The 21,823-nt window shown below is 36.6% G+C and overlaps 1 protein-coding gene across 1 annotated transcript; it reads right to left on the minus strand.

Moving 5' to 3' along the window:
- Window positions 1-13,426: 13,426 nt before the first annotated feature.
- LOC100723201 (olfactory receptor 4F15) lies at window positions 13,427-14,380 on the minus strand. The gene has a single exon (XM_013158574.2). The coding sequence runs from the start codon at window positions 14,354-14,356 to the stop codon at window positions 13,427-13,429; it is 930 nt and encodes a 309-aa protein (XP_013014028.1). The 5' UTR covers window positions 14,357-14,380.
- Between the last annotated feature and the right edge of the window lie 7,443 nt (window positions 14,381-21,823).

The raw sequence follows: 21,823 nt of genomic DNA on the forward strand, positions 1-21,823 counted from the left end.
TCACTGAGGTAGTTTTTACAACTTTCAGTGGAATTTTTGATTTCCTGTGTATCCCTTTGCATATGCTTTATGTATTCTGTTTGTTTCTTATATTGTTCATCCAGGGATTCTATCCTTTTGTTTTATTCCTCCAATTTTCTAACTGTTTCTTCTTTAGATATGTTCAACATCTCCTTCATTTCTTTTATCATTTCTTCTTTTAGCTGCGAGATTATTTCTATTTTGTATTCTTTTAAAGCTTCCTGGAGTTGTTTCTTTATTTTGGTTACTATTATTTCAGGTATTTCATGCATATGGCATGTATTTTCTTCTTTGTACATGGCTCCTAGATTTTCTTGGAATGGGCTGGATGTTTGAGATTGTATCTCGGTCTTTCATTTTGCTATTTTCCTATATTTCCGCGTTTCAAGTGTTGTTCCAAAGTTTCCCCTTGGGTGCATTGGAAATTGTCTCGTATGTCCTAGGCTCCTGGGGCTCCTCTCATATTGTAGCTACCTCCTTGGGCAGTGAGGCCCCTGGTTTAAAAGAAGGTTGCTAGGCTCCTCTCAGGTATGTCTAAAGCCTCCTCAAGCTGCACAGCTCCCCCCTCTGGCCACAAAGCTCCCTTGATGGAAAGAAGGCCACCCAGAGTGGTCCAGGCATGCCCAAATCCTGCTAAGCCGAATCTAGTGTGGCCACAAGCCCAGGGGCCCCCAACCCCTACAGCAAGGATCGCATTCTCTCCAGGGGATTGGATGTTCTGTAACCATCTACTTCCTTGGATGGCAAAGCTTCCTAGACTGATAGAACCCTGGACTGATAGAAGGTCACCCCTATGACCTAGGTAGGCCTCAAATCTCCTCAGCAGGGCTGCTCCCTCCTCCAGGCAGTGGCAGTAGTGCTGGTGCCCTCCAGGCTGAAAAAGAAGGTTGCAGGCAAGGCCAGAGTAGGTTTCTGTGGCTCAGGCCAGCTCCCTCCTCCAGATGGGGCAGGTGTGGTGTGTCCTCCAGGTGAGAGAAGGCAGTCAGCAAGGCTGGAGCAGGTTCCTGCAGCTCGACCCAGCTCCCTCCTCCAGGTGGAGCAGCTGCAGTGTGCCCTCTGGGTGAGGGAAGGTGGTCAGCAAGGCCAGAGCAGGTTACCATAGCTAGGCCCAGCTCCCTCCTCCAGGTGGGGCAGTTGCAGTGTGCCCTCTGGGCAGAGAGTAGGTGGTCAGCAAGGCTGGAGCAGGTTCCCTGTGGATCAGCTCCCTCCTCCAGGTGGGGCAGCTGTGGTGTACAAAAGATAAATTTGAGCCTTTTGTAGGAAAATGAATGAGCCTTAAGGTCATAATGTTAAGTAAATCAAGACCCAGGGGCATACCTATCACATGGTTTCTCTTGCATGAGAAGCCCAAACTATTACTAAAGCAAAATAAGAGATAGATAATAAGTAAGGAGACATATCCTTCTTTCATGGGAAGGGGATCAAGAATGAAGGTAGTGGTGAGGGAGGGGACAGAAAGGGAATAAAATAGAATTAAAATGTGATATGTAAGTATACAGACTCTTCACAAGGAATATAATTATTATATACTGCAGGTATGTCTATTAAATAAATAAGTAAATGTGGTTTTTACAGATTTAGAAAAAAACAACATTATCATAAACAGATAAAAGTCATTTATTATTAACCCATTACCAACTTCATACTAATTGGGGAAAAACTGAAAGAATTATAAAAATTTAGAGGGAAAGAATTCCCTCTAAAATCAAGAAGGCAGTATCATCAACTTTCAGCACTGCTGTTGTGTATAGCACAAAAACTTTAACAAGAGCACTCAGGCAAGAGCAACAGATAAAAGGGATAGGTATTGGAAAGGAAGAAGTCAAACTACCATTACACACAGATATCATGAGTCCTTGCATAGAACATCCCCCCCCCCAAAAAAAAAACTCCACCAGAATACTCTTAAAACCAATTTTATAAGTGACAGGATATAAAAAACATACAAAAATCAGTAGTTATACACCAACAGTACTTCCACCAAAATAATCATGAAAATAATTTTATTCACAATAACTTGAAAAATTTAAATATCTAGGAATTACCCTAACTAACGATGTGAAAGCATTTTATGATGAAAACTATAGTACTCTAGGAAAAAAAGATTCATTAGAACATTAGAAATGGAAAAGCGTTCCCTGTTCCTGAATATGCAGAACTATGTCAAAATGGCCTGTTACCAAAAAATATATATAGATTTAATACAATTCTTCTTTTTATTTTAAAGAGATTAAGCCAAAACAGGACATAACAAAGCAGATCAGAACAGAACAATGTAAGCAACACAGAATTTCACTAGAAGACAACCTGTAATTAACACAATGTCTCTTTCTTTGAAGATTTAAACACAATTCCATCCAAAGTACCAATAGTATTGTTCACAGAACTAGAAAAAAATTCTAAAATGTATATGAAACCAGAAGAAAACTCAGAATAGCCCATGCAATCCTGGACAAAAAAAAGCAGAGCAGGAAATATTACAATTTCCACTCTCATGTTAGACTACAAAATTATAAGAAAAAAAGTATGGTTCAGGCACAAAAGCACACATGTTGGCTAAGGGAATAGAACTGAGGATGTGGCAACAATCTCATGCACCTTCAGCATCTGATTTTTGATTAAGGAGCCAAAGACATACACTGGAGTAAAGATACTCTCTTTAACAAACGGTCCTGGGGAGACTGGTTATCCATACTGTAGTTGCTAGGTGGAGTTTCAAGCTGACTAGTTTGGAGGTTTATCCTGGGGACAGGTAGAACACACCACTAGGTGTATACAGTGGGTCATGGAGGCGTGGCCTTAGGGTTTATATATGGTCACTTTCTCTTTCAGCTCTGGTATTCTTTCCCTGCTCTGTTTCCTAGATTCCATGAACTAAGCAGTTTTTCTCCATCATGATCTTCCACCATAATATCTCTGCCTTCGAGCCAGCTGACCACAGAATGCAACCATGAGCAAATGAAACCTCTGTTCCTTTACATTGTCAGTATTTCATCATTGAAAAGCTAACTGATACAGAAGATTGGTACCAGAAAAATAAGGTCACTGGTCTGACTATCCCTGACCGTGGTTTATAGAAGCAATTGGAACTAGTTTGTGAGAAGAGTTTGGGATGTTATGGAGATGTGGGCTGAAGAAGTCCTGGAATAGTAAAAGCAGAGTCTGATGGATGGCTCTGGTTAGTATCTAGCAAACCAGAATGTTGATAGGGATAGAGATAATAAAGACCAGGTTCAGGAGGTTTCAGTGGGAACAAGAACTCCACTGATAGTTGGACTAGAGTCCATTCGTGTTATGCTCTGGCAAAAATATAATGTCTCCATTTTGCTCATGTTTCATTTCACTTGGGTACTGAGTAAAGCTCTGTCAGGATTTTGGTGCATCTTTTAACTTAAGAAATCTTCTAAGAAGGAAATTTAGGAGCTAGATCATGAAATTTGCTCCTGAAGTGATTCTTGAAACAACACCCTACACTCACGTGCTTCTAAAACCTACTGTCTAGATTTCTCAGCTAACAAATCTAGTTAGCTCTCATCCATGGGTACTCCAGGCCACAGTTTAGTAGGCACTACCCAGGCCCCAGGTGTTGTACTTGCTCATTGACCCTCAAGTGGTTGACTAAAAGTCAACTATGTGCATCTGTTGGTGTCAAGATCTGTCATCCCTCTTTTTATTATACAGCAACCTTACTTCTTCCTAATTCCCTATTGCCTCTGCTAAGAAAGTGATTGCTTTCCTTGTCTGTTTGTTCTTGAAAGAAAGAAGCTTGCCTTTCCTGGTCATTTGCCACTGATCAAAACTTAGTGGGTCTCTCCTGTAAAAATCTTCATCTTATGAAAACCAACTTCTAAACACGTAGTGCCCAAAGTCACAAGTTATGCAAAGCTCAAATTCAGAATTGTATCTTCTTTCCTAGACATGTGTTGCTGTATAATGGGAACACAGAGCAAGATAACAGTTAGTGTTAGGATGTACACAGTAACCTAGAGAATGGCACTTTATTATCAAAATCTCATGTTGAAGCAGTTGCTTCACGAGTACCTCCAATAAGCCAATACTGCTTGATTATACCAAGACATTCTATGGTATGGAGAGTGTATATCTTATGGTCACATAACAACTCTCATTCCTCTATTTCTTTAATGGTGATCCTTGATAAGACATGATATGTTATGGGATCCTGAGTATCTCTATTAAATACTTTGTAATCCCTAGGAAACACATTGTGAACACACAAAGCTCATGCTGTATGTCTCCAGATGGTGCTTATTGTAAGTTCATATCTTGTCTGTGCTTACCATCAATTTTTCCAGTGCCACAGAATATGACAGGTTGTATGACACAAGCATCCATATTGTTTCTACGAAGTCTTAACCTGATGCAAAAAAGTCTTTTCTTTGTTCTTTTTTGATGGGGTGGGTGTACTGGGCATTGAACTCATGACTTCATGCTTACCATGATAAAAGTCTTTTTAAATTCTGCATGTCACTGAAACCTGAGAGCTTTTCACTTCTTCCTGTACATAGATTGAAGCAATAGCTCTGGTTATAGGACATGTTTCTCACAGAAACAGAAGAAATCTACCAGGAAAATTTACCAGGAAAAGTATTTTCTTATTAACGATAGGAAGTGCAAGATCTAATATTCTTTTTTATTTGAAAAAAATGTCTCAGAATGATCATTAACTTTTTTTTATTTTAAAGAGATTAAGACAAAAGAGAACAAAACAAAGCAGATCAGATCAGAACAATGCAAATAACACAGCATTTTACCACAAGACAACCCATAATTAACAGTAACTATCATAGTGTCTCTTTATTTCAAATAGTTGAGCATAGCTTCATATGTGATAGTATCAAGCATAACAAAACTGTATAAAACCATGCATAAGAATGAAAGCACAGGGCTTTCAGAACCAAATAGCAGTGAATGGACAATGGCTATTATATTATCTCATTTTTCATAGAAAATTTGTTTATATTATCACACATAATAATATCCAATAAGATATAACAGGATAGAACCAAAGGCAACAGAAAAAGCGTAGTAGGATTTCAGAGTAAGATGATACTAAATCAGCTCTGGCTATTCTAATGTCTTTTCTTTAAAATAGCTGTTTATACTATCACAGATAATAAAATCAAACAAACGAGGATAAAACCATTCCAACTAATGAATGCAGACATTATAAGTCTTCATAGCAATGTAATGGGGAATCATGATTACTATAAACTCTGATGTAATATACCATTTCTTACACTAGGGAGACTATTTGGTATTTATGCATGTGAGTTTGATTTATTTCACTAATGAGTACGGTCTCAAGTTGCGTCCATTTATTCATAAATATCTCAATGTGATCATTCTTTATAACTGAATAGTACTCCATTGTATAAAAATACCACAACTTTTTTATCCATTCCTCAGTTGATGGACACTTAGGTTGTTTCCAAGATCTGGCAATTACAAATTGTGCTGCTATAAACATGGGTACACATATATCACTGTGGTATGAAGTCTTTAGTTCTTCTGGGAATATGCCTAGAAGTAGAATAGGTGGAACTAATGGGACCTCTAATCCCAGCTTTCTGAGAAATCTCCAGACTGACTCCACAATGATTGCACCAGTCTATACTCCAACCAACAGTGCAGGAGAGTTCCCTTTTCCCCACAGCCTCTCCAGCATTTGTTATTGGTGGTTTTCTTGATGCTGGCCATTCTTTCAGGAGTGAGATGAAATCTCAGTGTGGTTTTAATTTGCATTTCTCTAATGAGTAATGATGATGAACATTTTTTCATATATTTTCTTGCCATTTGTATTTCTTCATCTGAGAATTGTGTATTCATCTCAGATACCCATTCTTGGATTGGATCCTTGAATTTTGGGGGTCTGATTGTTTTTAATTCTTTATATGTTTTAGACAGAAGTCCTTTGTCTGAGGGACAGTTCACTAAGATTGTTTCCCAGTTTGTAGATTTTCTTTTCACTGTGCTAGAGATTTCTTTTGACATGCAGAAACTTTTTAAAAAGACATGATCCCAGTTGTTGATTCCAGAAAGTATTTTCCATGCACTTTTTTTTTTGTCTTTTTCATTTTTATCGGTACCAGGGATCGAACTCACGACTGCCTGCTTGTAAGGCAGGCATTTATGCCACTGAGCTAAATCCCCAGCCCCCTTTCCATGCACTTTGATTCTTGTTCATGTAATCTCTACCTACCCCTATGTCTTCAAGGTTTTTGCCCAACTTGTCTTTCAAAAGATTTAGTGTTTCTGTTTTAATATTCAGATCTTTGATCCATTTAGATTTACTCCATGGTGATAGGCATGGGTCTAGTCTTAGTTTTCAGCATATGGAGAGCCAGTTTTTCCAACACCATTTATTAAAGAGACTGTTATTCTTCCAGTGAACCTGTTTGGCCCCTTTACCAAAGATAAGGTGGTTGAGTGTGTTTGTAGTTGTGGTTGTATCTTCTAATCTATTCCATTGATCTTCCGCTCTGTTTTGATTCCAGTGCCATGTTAATTTTAGTACAGTTGCTTTGTAGTATAACTTCAAGTCAGGGATTGTGATGCCTCCTGCCTTGCCTTTGTGGCTAGGAACTGACTTTGCTATTGTAGGTCTCTTCTGGTTCCAGATGAATTTTAGGAGAGATTTCTCTAGATCTATGAGGTATATTGATGGTAATTTTATTGGGGTTGCTTTGAATCTTTATAACAGTTTTGGGAGAATGGTCATTTTCACAATATTTATTCTTCCTATTCATGAGCAAGGGATGTCTCTCCATTTTCTGAGATCCTCTTCAATTTCTTTTTTCAGTGTATTATAATTTTCCTAATATAGATCTTTCATTAGTTTCATGAGAATAATTCTTAAATATTTCATTTTTTTGGTTGCTAGTGTGAAGGGTGTAGTTTCTCTTATTTGTCTCTATAATCTTGTTGTTAGTGTATAGGACTGCTATTGATTTTTGAATATTGATTTTGTATCCAGCTACTTTATTTATTATATCTAGGAGTCTTTCGATAGAGTTTTGGGGATCTTCTATGTAGAGTATCATGTCATCCACAAATAATGATAATGTAACTTCTTGTTTTCCTATCTTTACCCTTTTTATTTCTATCTCTTCTCTAATTGCTCTGGCTAGTATTTCCAGTACTATATTAAATAGGAGCAGTGATAAGGGACATCCTTGTCTTGTACCTGATTTCAAGGTAAAGGCCTTCAATTTTTGGCCTTTTAGCATGATACTGGCTGTTGATTTGTCATAGATGGACTTTATTATATTGAGGTTAAGACCATCTATTCCAATTTTCTGTAAGGTTCTTATCATGAATGAATATTGGACCTTATCGAAAGCCTTTTCTACATCTATAGAAATGATTGTGTGATTCTTACTTTTGGCTTTATTGATATGGTGGATTACATTTATTGATCTATGTATGTTGAACCATCTCTACATGCCTGGGATGAATCCCACTTGGTCATGGTGTGTGATTATCCTATTTGCCAATATTTTATTGAGAATTTTTGCATCTGTGCTCATTAGGGAGATTTTCCTGTAGTTCTCTTTTTTAGTTGACTGTTTCTCAGGTTTTGGTACTAGAGTAATATTTACTTTCAGGAATGACTTAGGAAGGAGTGATTCCCTTTCAATTTCACTGAAGAGTTTGAAGAGTGTGGGCATTAATTCTTCTTTGCATTTCTTGTAAAATTTCACAGTGAATCCGTCTGGGCCTGGGCTCTTCTTTTTTAGGTAAGGACTTAATTGAATTGTCAATTTCATTAATAGAAATTGGGTTATTCAGCAGTTTTACATCTTCTTGACCTAGCTTTGGTACTTCATATGTTTCTAGGAATGTGTCAATCTCTTCTGTATTATCAAGCCTATGAGAGTGGAAGTTTTTCAAATAGGTGTTGATAATCTTCTTTATTTCTACAGAGTGTGTAGTGATTTCACCTTGTTCATTCCTTATTGCATGAATTTGAACTTTTTCTTCCCTTTTTAAAATAAGGTTGGCTATGGGCTTACCACTTTTATTTATTCTTTCAAAGAAACAAGTCTTTGATTCATTGATTTTTTTGGATTGTTTTCTTAGTCTCTATTGCATTAATTTCTGTTCTAAATTTTATAATTTTGTGCCTTCTTTTGGCTTTGGGCTTGACTTCCTCTTCTTTTGCTACATGTTTGAGGTGTAACGTCAGGTTATTTATTTGTATTGTTCTCTTTTCCTGATGTGGGAACTCAGTGCAATAAATTTTCCTCTGAGGACCACTTTCATTGCATTGCACAGATTCTGGTAAATTGTATTTGCATGTTCATTTGCTTGTAGGCATTTAATTTGTTCTTTAATTTCCTCTGTGACCCCCTGTTTACTCGAGTGTGTTATTCATTTTCCATGTATACGTGGGAGTTTTGTAGTATCATTTATCATTTATTTCTAGTTTATTTCTATTGGATGCTATGATCCAATAATATTCAAGGGATAATTTCAATTGTTTTGCATTTATTTAAATATGTTCTGTGTGCTAGTATATGGCATATTTTAGAGAATACCCTATGTAGTGCTGAGAAGAGTGTGTATTCTGATCTTGTTGGATGGAACACTCTGTATATGTCTATCAAGTCCCTTTGTTTACAGGTGTGATTCAGTTCTGTTATTTCTTTGCTGATTTTCTGTCTGTTTGATCTGCCCCTTGGTGTCAATGGTGTGTTAAGGTCTCCTGTTATAATCATGTTATTGCTCATTTGGTTTTTCTTTTGTATTAATACTTAGTTTATATAACTGAGTGCTCTGGAGTTTGGTGCATATATATTTAAGATTGTTATCTCTTCCTCTTAAGTTTTCCTCTAACCAGTGTGTAATGACCTTTATCTCTTCTGATCATTCTTGGTTTGAAGTTCACATTGTCTGCAAACAAAATAGCTATCCTCATTTTTTTTGGGTTCCTATTGCATCAAGTATTTTTTCCCATCTTTTGACTTTCAATCTGTGATTAACTTTTTGGGTTAGATGGGTTTCTTGTAGACAACATATGGTTGTATGTTGTTTTTTGATCCATTCTGCCAGTCTGTTTCTTTTAATTGGTGTATTGAGGCCATTTACATTAATGGTTATAACTGTTATATGTTGGTTTATTGTTGACATGCTATCTTTCTGCTGTTGCATCTTTATCTTTCCATTCTGTTTTAATTGTCTGATTTGCTTAGTGGTCTTTTATCTAATTGTATCTAAACTGTCTTTCAGTATTCATTGCTGGATTGGCTTGATGATCATGAAGTTCTTCTGCTGTTCTTTGTCATGGAAGTAACTTATTTCTCCATTGATTTTGAAGGACAGTTTTTCAAGGTACATCAGTCTATTTTGGAAATCATTTTCTTTTAGGATCTGCAATACTGCACTCCGTGCTCTTCTTGACTTCATTGTTTGTGTTGAGAAGTCTGCTGTGATTCTGACAGGTTTTCCTTTATAGGTGATCTGTCTTTTCTCTCTGACAACTTTTTATATTCTATTCCCATGTTGGATTTCTGGGATGGTGATTATTATATGCCTGTGGGTTTAGTTTTATTTTGGTTATGGCTATTTGGAATTCTACATGGTTCACTGATCCTGATGTCAGTTTCCACTCTCATTTTTTGGAAATCTTCAGCTAGTATTTCTGTATATATCCTCTTGACATCCTTTATGTTGTCTCCTTTTTTTTTCAGTGATCCCTATCTATCTTATGTTGTTCTTCTTTACATCATCTTGCAGCGGTTGAATTGTTATTTCCTGATTCCTTGTTATTTTTAAAAGATCTTTCCTGTTCACTGGCTGCAATCTTGTCTTTGAGGTCTGAAATTCTATCTTCATTTTCATTGAGGTGGTTTTTAAAACTTTCAATTGAATTTTTGATTTCTTGTATATCTCTTTGCATCTGCTTTATGTATTCTATTTGTTTTTTATATTGTTCATCCAGGGATTCACTTTTTGTTTAGTTCCTCCAATTTTTTGACTGTCTCTTCTTTTGATATGTTTGGCATCTCTTTCATGACTTTTATCATTTTTTCTTTTACCTGGGAGATTATTTCTCATTTGAATACCTTTAAGGTTTCCCATAGTTGCTTCTTTATTTCAGTTGCTATTTTTTCAGGCATTTCAGGTTTATGGCATATGTTTTTTTTTCTATGTACATAGCTCCTAAGGTTTCTTGGGATGGGCTGTTGGCTTGAGATTATATTTTTGTCTTTCAGTTTTTCATTTTCCTACATTTCTGTGTTTCAAGTGTTATTCCAAGGCTTCCCCTGGGCCTGTTGGAAATCCTCTTATACACTCTTAGCCTCTCAAACTCTGGCCTCCCAGTTCCCCCAGGCTGCACTGTCTCCAGAGTTCAGGGCACAGGCAGGCAGGCCCAATCCCTGGAGCTGGCTTAGCATGGCAGGAAACCAGAAAGTTGGTGTAGGCAGGGCCAAACCCTGCTGAGCTGCTTCAGTACAGCAGGAAGCTGTAATGTTCCCTTGCTGGTGTGAGCTAGGATCTTAACTCCCTCCTGGGGCTCAGGATGTTGCATGGACACTCATTCCAGGCCTCCCAGTCTCCAGAGCTCAGGGCATAGAAAGGCAAGCCCAATTCCTTGGAGCTGGCTGAGCACAGCAGGAAACTAGAAAGTTATTGCAGGAAGGCCCAGGCCCTGCTGAGCTGAAAGGAAGCTGTAAAGTTCCCTTGCTGGTGTGAGCTAGGATCTTAACTCCCTCCCAGGGCTCAGGGTAGTGCAGGGACCCTCACCCCAGGCCACCCAGTCTCCAGAGTGATTGGTTAATTTCTTAATGAAAGCCATTCTTTCTGGAATAAGATGAAATCTCAGTGTTGTTTTAACTTGCATCTCTTGATCTAGTGATGGTGAACATCTTTTCATATATTCACTTGCTGTTTGCATTTATTCATGTGAGAAGTGTATATTTATCTCAGATGCTCATTTTTGGGTTGGGTCTTCGAATTTGGGGGGTCTGAAATTTTTTAATTCTTCATTTGCTAGATAGAAGTCCTTTGTCTGGGAAACAATTGGCTAAAGTTCCTTCCCAATCTTTGGATTATTTTTTTGCTCTGTCATTGATTTCTTTTGATATGCAAAAATCCTTTAGTAAAATGAGGTCTCTGTTCATAATTCTTTGAAGTACTCATGCAATTGGGTTTCGTTCATGAACTCTCTGCCTATACCTGTGTCTTCAAGATTTCTACCTACTTTTTCTTCCAGTATACTTAGTGTTTCTGTCTTAATACTCAGATCCTTGATCCATTTTGACTCTAGTTTAGTTCATTATGATAGACATAGATCTACTTTTAGTCTTTGGCATATAGAGAGCAAATTTTTCAGCCCCAAGGTTAAACATTTAGAATAATACCCATACTGTAGGTGTCATAGAAGTCACATCAACTGTTACCTTCCCTAGGATGCAAATGATGAGAAACAGTCATAATTCCATCACTTTATGATAGCGCATTCAATTTATAGGTTCCTTTTTAATCTTTAATAGCTATAATAGGTAACTGCATGATTTTTATGCAAGGAGAAATGTAACATTTATTTTGCTAATATTTCATTTTCCATCTGCCATACTCTTTAAAATGTATCTTTATGAGAAAGAGATATGATTTTAATGTGACTTATTTAAGCAGAGTACACAATTCACCTATCACATTTCCCCAAAATAAAGAAGCATCATTAAAGCACACTGTATACATTTATGGAAATATCACAGTGAATCTCATTAATATGTACCATTAATAGAGGTTAATTAAAAATGGGAAAAATACATAAATAGGAACCTGGGAAGCTGACCTTTTCATATGCTAAAACAGCATTAATCCACCATCATCAAAAGACTATGGTATGAATAAAGCAACAGATAAATAGCATTTAACAAAGTAGATTCTAGAAATAGTAATTTAATATATGATTACATTATTTGATATGTTGTTTCAGTTCAAAGGAGAAAATGATACTAATGTCTAATCATCCAGAAAAACTAGGTTGAATTCTTACCCTAAATCATATGAAAATTCAATGTAGAATAAATATTGATAATTTAAGGGAAAGAAAAGATCTACCATTAATTGTAAGTTTTCAGAGAAATTTAGAGCATACATAGCAAATTTATCCAAAGCCTTTGAGTGTCACCAGAAAAAAATATTAATAATAAGGCTTAATTATTTTCATAATTAAAGCAATCACAACATTCAGCAATTTAAATTAAGAAAGATTTGGAAATAAATAAGAAATGCTAATTGTTATTGACAACTTAGATGGGGGAAGAAATAGAAATGAGGATTGTAAAGCTCTCATTCAAAATGAGACCTAAAGGAAAAAGTGAAATTTATTTAGGTAGCTAAATAAACTCACATACAAAATTTATTTGAAAGTGAAGGATACTGACCTAGTAACTAGAGCATGGCTTCTAGTGCTTGACTCACCCTGATGATTTCTAACTGCATCACTGGACACACTGCAAACATTCCACAAACCTTAGATTCAGTGTATTTAATTTGAGGTGTTGATAATTCATTCTAACTTCAAATTATGATATTCTACATAGAGAATGAATCATTTCCCAGACTGTGAGACAGAGGAGGCAAAAAGTGTAGAGACTGGAGCAAAGGAAGCAAACAGATTAGGAAGACAATCATTCCAATCAGGGTAGCTAATAAATATACAGTTTAAAGGTCATGTGAGTGTGTACCTTGTCTATCAATAGACTAATTCTGCTCTATATAGAAAAGATAATGCGTTATCTATTCAATTATGTGACACTCTTCTAAAACATGGATTTTTCTACATGGCAGATTTCAAAAGACATATGACATGCTTTTGAACACTTTGTTAAACAGGGTGTTATGGTTGATGCATTGTGTTAACTTGAGAGTTTAGCCATTTAAGCAACTGAGCAGAAGCCAGGGTCCTCACTTTGTAAACATCTTGAGCCTGGGCAAGAGGAGGACATAGACATGGTATGGGTGCAAAGATCTACCCTAGGGTGGAGTGCCTACGTATAATATAAGGGAGGAAAAGAAGCTTGCTCGCTCTCCCTTTTGCCCTTGTTGCTTTTGTTATTTTCTGCCACCCTGAAGCATTGCCCCTGTGCCATGCTATCCTGCTGTGGAGCCAGCTGATTGTGGACTGAAACTTCTACAAACTGTGAGCTAAATTAACCTTATCTTTCTTATTTTGTTGCTGCAATTAGAAAAAATGACACAATATCACACAGTAATATCAGTTTCAGTGGTAAAATGTATATAACTATTTAGTAGATAGTTGGTTTCTGGGTATATAACATGGTTCAAGCCTCGAGTGTTTCTCTTAAGTTTCTTAGGGCCTTTTCTGCAACCATGTGAGAGAAAAATCTAAAGTTTTTCATAACCAATCCATTTATGAAATCTTCCCATAATGTACAAGATGAGTATACAATCTCTTCATTGCGACTTTCATGTCTTTGTTTCTGAATGTATATATGACTGGGTTCAAAAAAGGAGTGATAAATGCATCAAAAATAGCAAGATATTTATCCAGGTGTGATGTAGGGGAAGGCCATGTGTAGAAAAACATCAGTGGCCCAAAGAACAAGATGACTACAGTGACATGAGCTGACAGAGTAGAGAGGGCTTTGGATAAAGCACCAGAAGAGTGTTGCCCAACAGTGACCAGAATGAAGATATAGGAAATAATCAGCAGGACAAAAGAGCCCACAGAAATGAGCCCACTATTCACAGTGACCATGAACTCGAGTTCTTGAGTATTTGTGCATGCAAGTCTGAGGAGCCGAGGAAGATCACAGTAAAAACTGTCAAATATATTAGGACCACAGAAAGGTAAATCTACCACAAAAACTAGTTGGACCAGTGAATGGAGCATGCCAATGATACAAGAAGTGACTAAAAGGTATATGCACATTCTTGGACTCATGATGGTCAGGTAGTGCAGAGGTTTACATATGGCCATGTATCTGTCAAATGCCATGGCTATGAGCAGCACCATCTCAGTGCCCCCAACAGCATGACTAAAGAAGATCTGGGTAATACAACCCCAAAAGGAGATAGTTTTGTGCTTCTTGAAAATATCACAAATCATCTTAGGGGCTGTGATGGAGCAAAATGCCATATCAATAACTGAGAGGTTAGCCAGGAGGAAGTACATGGGAGATTGCAGATGAGCATCAAAAGTTACAGTGAACACAATGACAAGGTTGCCCATCATGCTTGAAAAGTAAAACAACAAGGAGAAAATAAAAAGAAGAAGCTGCACTGCCCATGAATTAGTAAGTCCCAGGAACACAAACTCTGATACTGCAGAGTGATTCATTTCATCCCTTGCCTCAGGCACCAGGATCAGTTTTAATGTTTCGTAAGGGTAGAAAGAAAATGATAATAAGAGAAAATTACTTAAGGAGTGTTATTGTTTAAGAAAAAGAGCTGTGAAAATAATTTTCATATTAATAGCTCAGTAAAATTTCCTTCATCATGTGTATACTGGGTGTCTTCTTAGAAGGGCAGCTGTTTACAATATGCATTATGGTTTTCACAGCTACTAGTGAATTAGTTCCATTTGTGGATTATAGTTCTCCCTTGGTTTGATTCAGTGTTACATACCTATTTCCAATTTCTTTCTGCTTAGCATAGTTTAACATGGGTGACATATAACGCTATCTTCTGACTTTGATCCAGGCATGATGGTGCATGTCTGCAATTCTGGCCTGCAGGAAGCTGAGGCAGGAGGACGGCCATAAGTTCGAGGTCAGCTTGGACTACATCATAAGTTCAAGTCCATCCTGAAGTATAGAGCAAGATCCTGTCTCAAAACCAAAAATAATAAAGTAAATTCTTTCCTATTTGATTTTTTTGAATCCGTATAATTTCAGCCAGTCATATGAGCCTCCTAACAATTATTCATGCATAGCATAGATTTCAAAATCTGTTATTTATATTGTTTGATTGGACTTTAAAAATTATCTTTTATTTGACTTTCAAATTTTTATTAGTATGTACTTTTGATACATAATAATTGTATTTACTTTGGGGAATTAATACTTATCTATTTCATATTGATTGTTTTATTCACTTTCCTTGGATCCCCCTTTTCCCAGGTCCACTTTCCATCTCTAAAATGTCTACCTTCTCTTTTCCTCTCCTCTCTCCTTTAATTTTCTCTTTAAATTATTTATATTTTAATTCATCTATGTCTGATTTGTTTCATTTAACATTACAATATAAGGATCCATCCGTTTTCCTATAAGTAACTCACTCAAAATTGTCTTTCATTATGGCTCAGTAATACTCAATTGTGTACATATTCCATATTTTCTTTCTTTATTTATGTGTGGATGAGTATCTAGGCTGTTCTGTAATTTAGCTCCTGTGAATTGTGCTAAAAAAATTCACATATCCCCATAGTATGATGATTTTTGCTCTTTCAGGGAGATCCCCTTAAGAAGTATAGCTGGATCAATAAGAATTTTTAATTTTTTTGGAATATCCATACTGATTTTCCCAGTGTTGTACTAGTTTACATTCCCACCAACAGTGTAGACGGATTCTTCTCCCCTCAACAGACTAACCAGCATGTTTTGCAAGTCCTTGATGATGAACATTCTTAATAGTCTTAAGATGAAATTTCGGTGTTCTTTTGATCTGCATTTCCATAAGTGTTGAAGATGCTCAACATCCTTTTCATGGATTTACTGGCCATTTTTACATCCTCTTTTGGAAGTGTCTATTCATTTCAATTGTCCATTTATTTTGGAGCCTATTCTGGATATTAACCCTCTGTCAGAGGGGTAGCTGGCAACAATTCTCACTTTGTAAGTTGTATCTTTACTCTTTTGATTGTTTCTTTTGCTGTGCAGAAGGTTTTTTTTTAATTTTAAAGAGGATAAAACCTAGGAAAATAGAACAGAATAAAACCAATCAAAGCAAGCCAGGGTAAATGACATAGGACTTCAAAACAATATGAAATCAATAATAGTTACCCTAACGCCTCTTGCTGTCCCCAAATAGCTGCAGATACCCTCAGAAGTAGTAAAAATCAAACAGAACAGAATAGAGCCAACAAAAACAAAACAATGAATGCAATAAAGGACTTCAAAACAAGAGGGTAGTAAATCCAAATTGGCTACCACAATACATCCTGCTGTTTTTGAAACAGTTGCTCTTGACATCGAATGTAACAAAATCAAACAAAATAGAATAAAACCCAACTCAACAAAACAATGAAAATGATACAGGACTTCAAAACAAGACAACAGGGAATTAAAAATTGCTATCACCCTCAGAAGGAGATCCCCTTAGATGCCATCCTCTGCATAGATGATCAGAGACCTGCAATGTCAGTGAAACACCAGAGCACCACAGGCATCCAACTGCATTTCACCGCAATAGCTATCATCACAGCCTGTGTTTCTCTGGATCAGCCAGTCACTTACAGGGGAGTGGGGTGAGGGTGAGGGGGATAAGATTGGCTCTTCTTGTTTACCAGGTCATGCACCAGAAGAGGCTTGGGACTGGCGTCCCGACTCCTGTGGCAGCCCATGTATGGTGTTGGTTCGTAGGGACGGCTTACATCTTGGTGAGGCTCTGTTCTCTCACCCCACATTCCGCGAATGGTGCTGACTCATGAGGAAAGGTTTGCAGTAGATTTTTAATTTGATAGAATCCCATTTGTTGATTCTTGGAATTATTTCTTGTGCAGTTGGGGTTGTATACAGGAAGTCTTTGCTTGTGGCTATGTCTTCAAGTGTTTTATCAATTAGAAATTTCTCTTATTCTATTCTTCAGCTGACAAAATCCAATTCTCAAAGTCCTAGCTAAAGACTTGCTCATTTTTCAAAATCTTCCCAACCTGTCTGATTATACACACATCGCACTGTTAGTATTCATTTCAGTTTTCCTATCATGGTTATTTAAATGTCCATCTCTCTAGTTAAAATTCAGTTTGTTGGCCACAGAGATCATGTGTAAAATGAAGGTGTTAGCAGAGCTGTATTCCTTCTGAAGGTTTTAGGAAGTAATTTGTTTCCCTGCCTGCAATCTTGGGAAACAGACTCTTCTTCCCTCTTCAAGATACACTATCCCACTTCTAATGCTGTCATCACATCTCTTCCTTGACTCTTTTAACTTTCTCTTATAATTATCCTTGTGATTATATTCAGTAGGCCCAGGGTAGTCTTAAATGTTGAGACCCTTTGTTCAGTTTTCAGTTTTGAGAAGTCTTATCTTGGTAGACTGATTTATCTGAAACCTTACACCTATAATTTCTACCAAACTATTTAACTTCTTGTGACTTTACCTAATAAATATGCATTGGTTTTATCTCACCATATGTATTTATAAAACACTCAGGAACAGGTTTCGTGTTCTATAATTCTTTATACTGACTAAGTTAAAAGCACCTCATAAACAATGCTAGGATCTGGGTGCAGTGCATGTCTGTAATTCTAGCACTTCAGTGGCTGAGACAGGAGAATCTCTGTGATTTTGAGGCTGGCCTGGACTACAAAGTGAGTTCAAGCCCAGCCTGAACTGCATAATGAAACTCTGTCTCAAAAAACCCCCCGAAATCTGCTTTAAAAATCACAGAAAACAAAACTCAAAATAAAGCCAAACACAAAAAAGTCCTCAAAAAAAAAAAATGCTAAGAATGTTTCATGGCTTATTTATTTACTTAAAAATGTTTATTCAGCATTTAAAAAGTACTTAGCAATGTGCTAATCCTTGGAAATAGTACAAATGTGAAAAAATTGAATATTGGTATATTGGTTATGTGGAATAAATTAATGGAATAAGAAATTGAATATATATAAAATAAGACTCTGAGGTTATCAGAACAATTTTAAGTAAGAATTATAATGAACCTCTTTATGACTTATGTTCAAACCCCATATCATGGATTATAATCTAATTGAAACTTCTAAAAATGAGCAGTTGTCATCCAGCTGGCTGGTTGTTCTCCAGAAGGAAGTATAAAGTAGAGAGTCAAAAAGAGGACTGAGCATACGTATTTACTGGAGAGCAAATCAGAAAGCAACATTTATTGTAAAGCAAAAACAAACAATCCCCAAGCAACTAAACCGGGAAGAGAACCTGAGCAGGTTGCCATAGCACTCTTCTTTAGGGGTTTTTATACATTAAAACTGACTGCATCCCTGCCAAGTTGAGATCAGCCTATGTGGTTATGAGCAGGGAAGTTAGACTTAGAAGTGGGCCTGTAGGAACTCAAGGTATGCACTTTTCATTGTAACTTCTCTAAAATTAGCAGAACAAACAGAACAACGACATTATTTGTGAGGTATAAACGTCTTATTTCTTGGCAAAAAAATCATCTCACCAATCCAAGAGGCCTTTGTGGAGCCTTCAGTGCTCTGGTCTTGGCCATCATGTCTTTCACTGAATTGTGGCCGCTGGTCCTATCTGTGGAAATCTCGTTCTCTCCTCCCTTACAGACCACTGGCTCAGGGAAACCCTCTCATCTTCAACAGGGTCCTGCTCAGCCTCAACATCATGTTTTACACAAACTGATTGTTTAGATTACTGTTGGATGTCTCTTGTTAGATTAGGAATATGATATTCAGACCTGAGAGAGCACATGCAGGAAGCACGTGATTTATTCTCAAGTCCTTTGTCACTCTCTGTTTCTTTCCCTTCTCCAAGTATATTCTCCATGTTTCTAGAGAAGAAACATGAATCTTTCACTATCTCTGTTCAAGAGCAATATAAATAAATAGATCAAAAAAGAATTCCTTTTGATTATACTGTGTACTTGTAGCCAGTTTTTTATTAAGGCTCCCATGCAGTTGGCACAAGAAGATACTAAGGTAGGAATATACATGATGCTTCTTCCAAATTGAGATTTTGATGCCAAAAAAATGAGATAAGAACAACAAAGAAAAAATGATGGTGAACTTGATTATTATTGAACTTATAAGTAGAATAGCAAATCTAGAAGAGGTTATATTGGGTCATTTAGGAAAAAAAACAACAGATTCTGTGTGAAGTTTGCAAAAGACAGAGCCTAAAAAGATGGCTAAGTGCACTTTAAAAAAAAAGAAGTTAAATACATATTTAAATCATAAAAGAAATATGTTGAAAGAAGAGAAAAAGAAATACAGAGGGGAGCTGGATTACTGAATGCAACAGAAGCCCCAAATGGTGAGACTTATGATAAAGAGAAAGACAGAAGTTTGTTTAAATGTGCACTATTGGAGGCTCTGGTGCCCCCAAATATTTCCCACTAGCATCAGCGCTAGCATCATAGTATATTGCATCCCCAGTCTTCAGTCTCCCATATAATACTATGGGAAGGGTACTTCCTTAGCCTTCCTTAGTCAGAAGCACAAATGAGTTACTAGAAGATGTTCTTTAACTGAGATCTTATACATGCAAGACACGATGACAAATGTAATCCCTTTTAAATCTGAATCATTACCCAGGGAGGATTAGCTTGGAAGGTTGCTGCAGGAGACAGCGTAAGAGCAGAAGGACTGAGTAGGAGACAGACAATCCACAAGAATGACAAACTGAGAAAAGGAGAAATAGGAGTAGAAACAAATTTCCTGACATTATAAACCCTTAAAGAGCAAAGAAGAGCAAATGCTACAAATATCAGCATATCTGGAAACTTACCCAGCTCTTGGTTTCAGCACTTCAGATTTTTTGAGTACTGAGTATCCATCCCTGAGAGGCAGTCCCTGAACAGCTTCCAGGGGAGACTCAGTCACTTTGAGGTATCCCACACTCTCCTGGAAAATGTCCTCTTCCAAGATTGTTGTCACCTGGGAATGTTCCAGTTTAAATTCTCCAGTCATGTCTTCATTTCTTTGTAACTGGACAAGATTTCAGAATAATTCATGATTTATATTTTAGTTTTTTAAATTTTATTTTAAAGAGAAACAGAAAAGTCAAGAAGCAATTTAACCTGCACCTTAGCCCTGTCTTGAATCAAGGTGCAGAGCCAAGACTCTGCAGTATACCCTCAGCTGCATCTTTGTGTTTCTAAGTCATTTCTAAATCTTAGTTAAAAATTATGAGCCTTTTCTCTCTATGTACAAGTCCTATTTCCTTTTCTGCTATGATCAGTGTTCCTTTCACTACCACTGCCTGTTTTTCATGCTACCAGGCCTAAGATTAATTAAGATGTGCAAAAAGTAAATTGGTACCTGAGTCTTCCTTGTTACTGAAGTTTATCTAGTTTAAAATCTTCTTCCAGTCATGAACTTAATGCCATCCTCCCTTCATAGCTATTGACAAGCTACTCTCAAGCACACAGAGGTATAGAAAATGTTTCTATAAATAGAAAAATTAGCTAATTAACTGTACTGGAGGATAGTGACTATGTAAAGCTATAATGATCAGGTACTATAAAATTAAAATCAATTAACAAGGGACATTGTCTTAAAAACATATTCACTATGATCAAAGCAACAAGAGGAAACAGGGATACAGGAAGGCAAATGACACTGGAATCTTTAGGAAAAACCAGTCTCTTTGCCAGTCGAAATCCTAGCTTAATGAATAAAAGTGTCTATAGGTAATTTGGTAAGAGTCATTTTTTAAAAGAGTCATAGGAATTATGAGGCATAAATATCAACCTTTTATACACATGAATTAGACAAACGCAATAAAATATAAAAAACTAATTTAAAACTATCTTTTAATATACTTCATATAAATTAGAAATATGACACCTTATAATCAGCATTTTGAAAATATAAGCCTTTTTTTTTTGAGACATGATCTTGCTATGTGTAGTTCAGGCTGGTTTTGAAATCACTATGTAGCCCAGACTGGCCTTTAACTCATGGCAATCCTCTTGCCTTGGCCTCCCAAGTGCTGGGATTAAAGGCATGTGCCTCCACTCCGGTGAAAATACAAGCTTTGTTTAACTTGTATTTGTTTCTCCCAAAGTTTGTATAGTTCTCTACAATCAAGGGGACCTAAGTTATATTTGTGGAGTGTAACAAAGAGATTCAGCCATTGGCATAACTCTGTTGTCCCTTATTTGCCTGTCATTTGGAGATAGGGATACTATAAATAATTATTGACTTTAAAATATCAAGAGAAAATAACAGGATTTGTTTCTGTCTTTTGGATTGTTTTTGACATAATTATTTTAGATCCTTATGGTGTGAAATGTAAAGTTATCTTATATTTAAACACTTTGTAATGATGAACAAAAGGTATTTAATTTATCCATCATTCCAGCATTTATCACTGCACTGCACTGTGATTTATATTGAGGTAATAACATTTCCACATTTGTAATGCATTATGAGCTTTGTCTTCTTACAAATAGTTATTCAAGATACTGAAGTGGAGCATATAAAGTGGGGATTCAAACAGTGAGACAGCAACCAGTTTTGTTCAACTATCCAACAAAAACTTAGACATATACACTTAAACATACATGCAGTTATCCATCTCTTCAATTATGTTGAGATCGAACAACTCCAAGCAGGCTAATATCACTCTGAACAAAGAATAGTACTGTTGCTGGGTTTCACATTATGACACTGCAGGATCAGCACCAGGCACTTTAGTGTCTCTTTTTCTTCAAAGTATCTGTTCATTTCATCATGTGTCATAAGATCAGTTCCATAAACTGTTTACAGATTGTACACATGCATGAGTCTTAAGATGTATTTCTATACTGTCTATATTAGAGGAAGAAACAAAACAAAGCAAAGCAAAACAAAACAAAACATATTCCTATAAACACATGGAAAAAACATATACGACTGTTGTACAAGGAGTTCTACCATAGTTCCTGTGTTGTCTCTTG

Source organism: Cavia porcellus, unplaced genomic scaffold, assembly GCF_034190915.1.
Source record: "Cavia porcellus strain 051 isolate PalLab524CR breed Dunkin Hartley unplaced genomic scaffold, mCavPor4.1 scaffold_6, whole genome shotgun sequence".
NCBI lineage: Eukaryota > Metazoa > Chordata > Mammalia > Rodentia > Caviidae > Cavia > Cavia porcellus.

Bases quoted from the DNA above. Each gene is read 5' to 3' on its own strand.
- LOC100723201 (XM_013158574.2), bottom strand. From the start codon at position 14,356: ATGAATCACTCTGCAGTATCAGAGTTTGTGTTCCTGGGACTTACTAAT.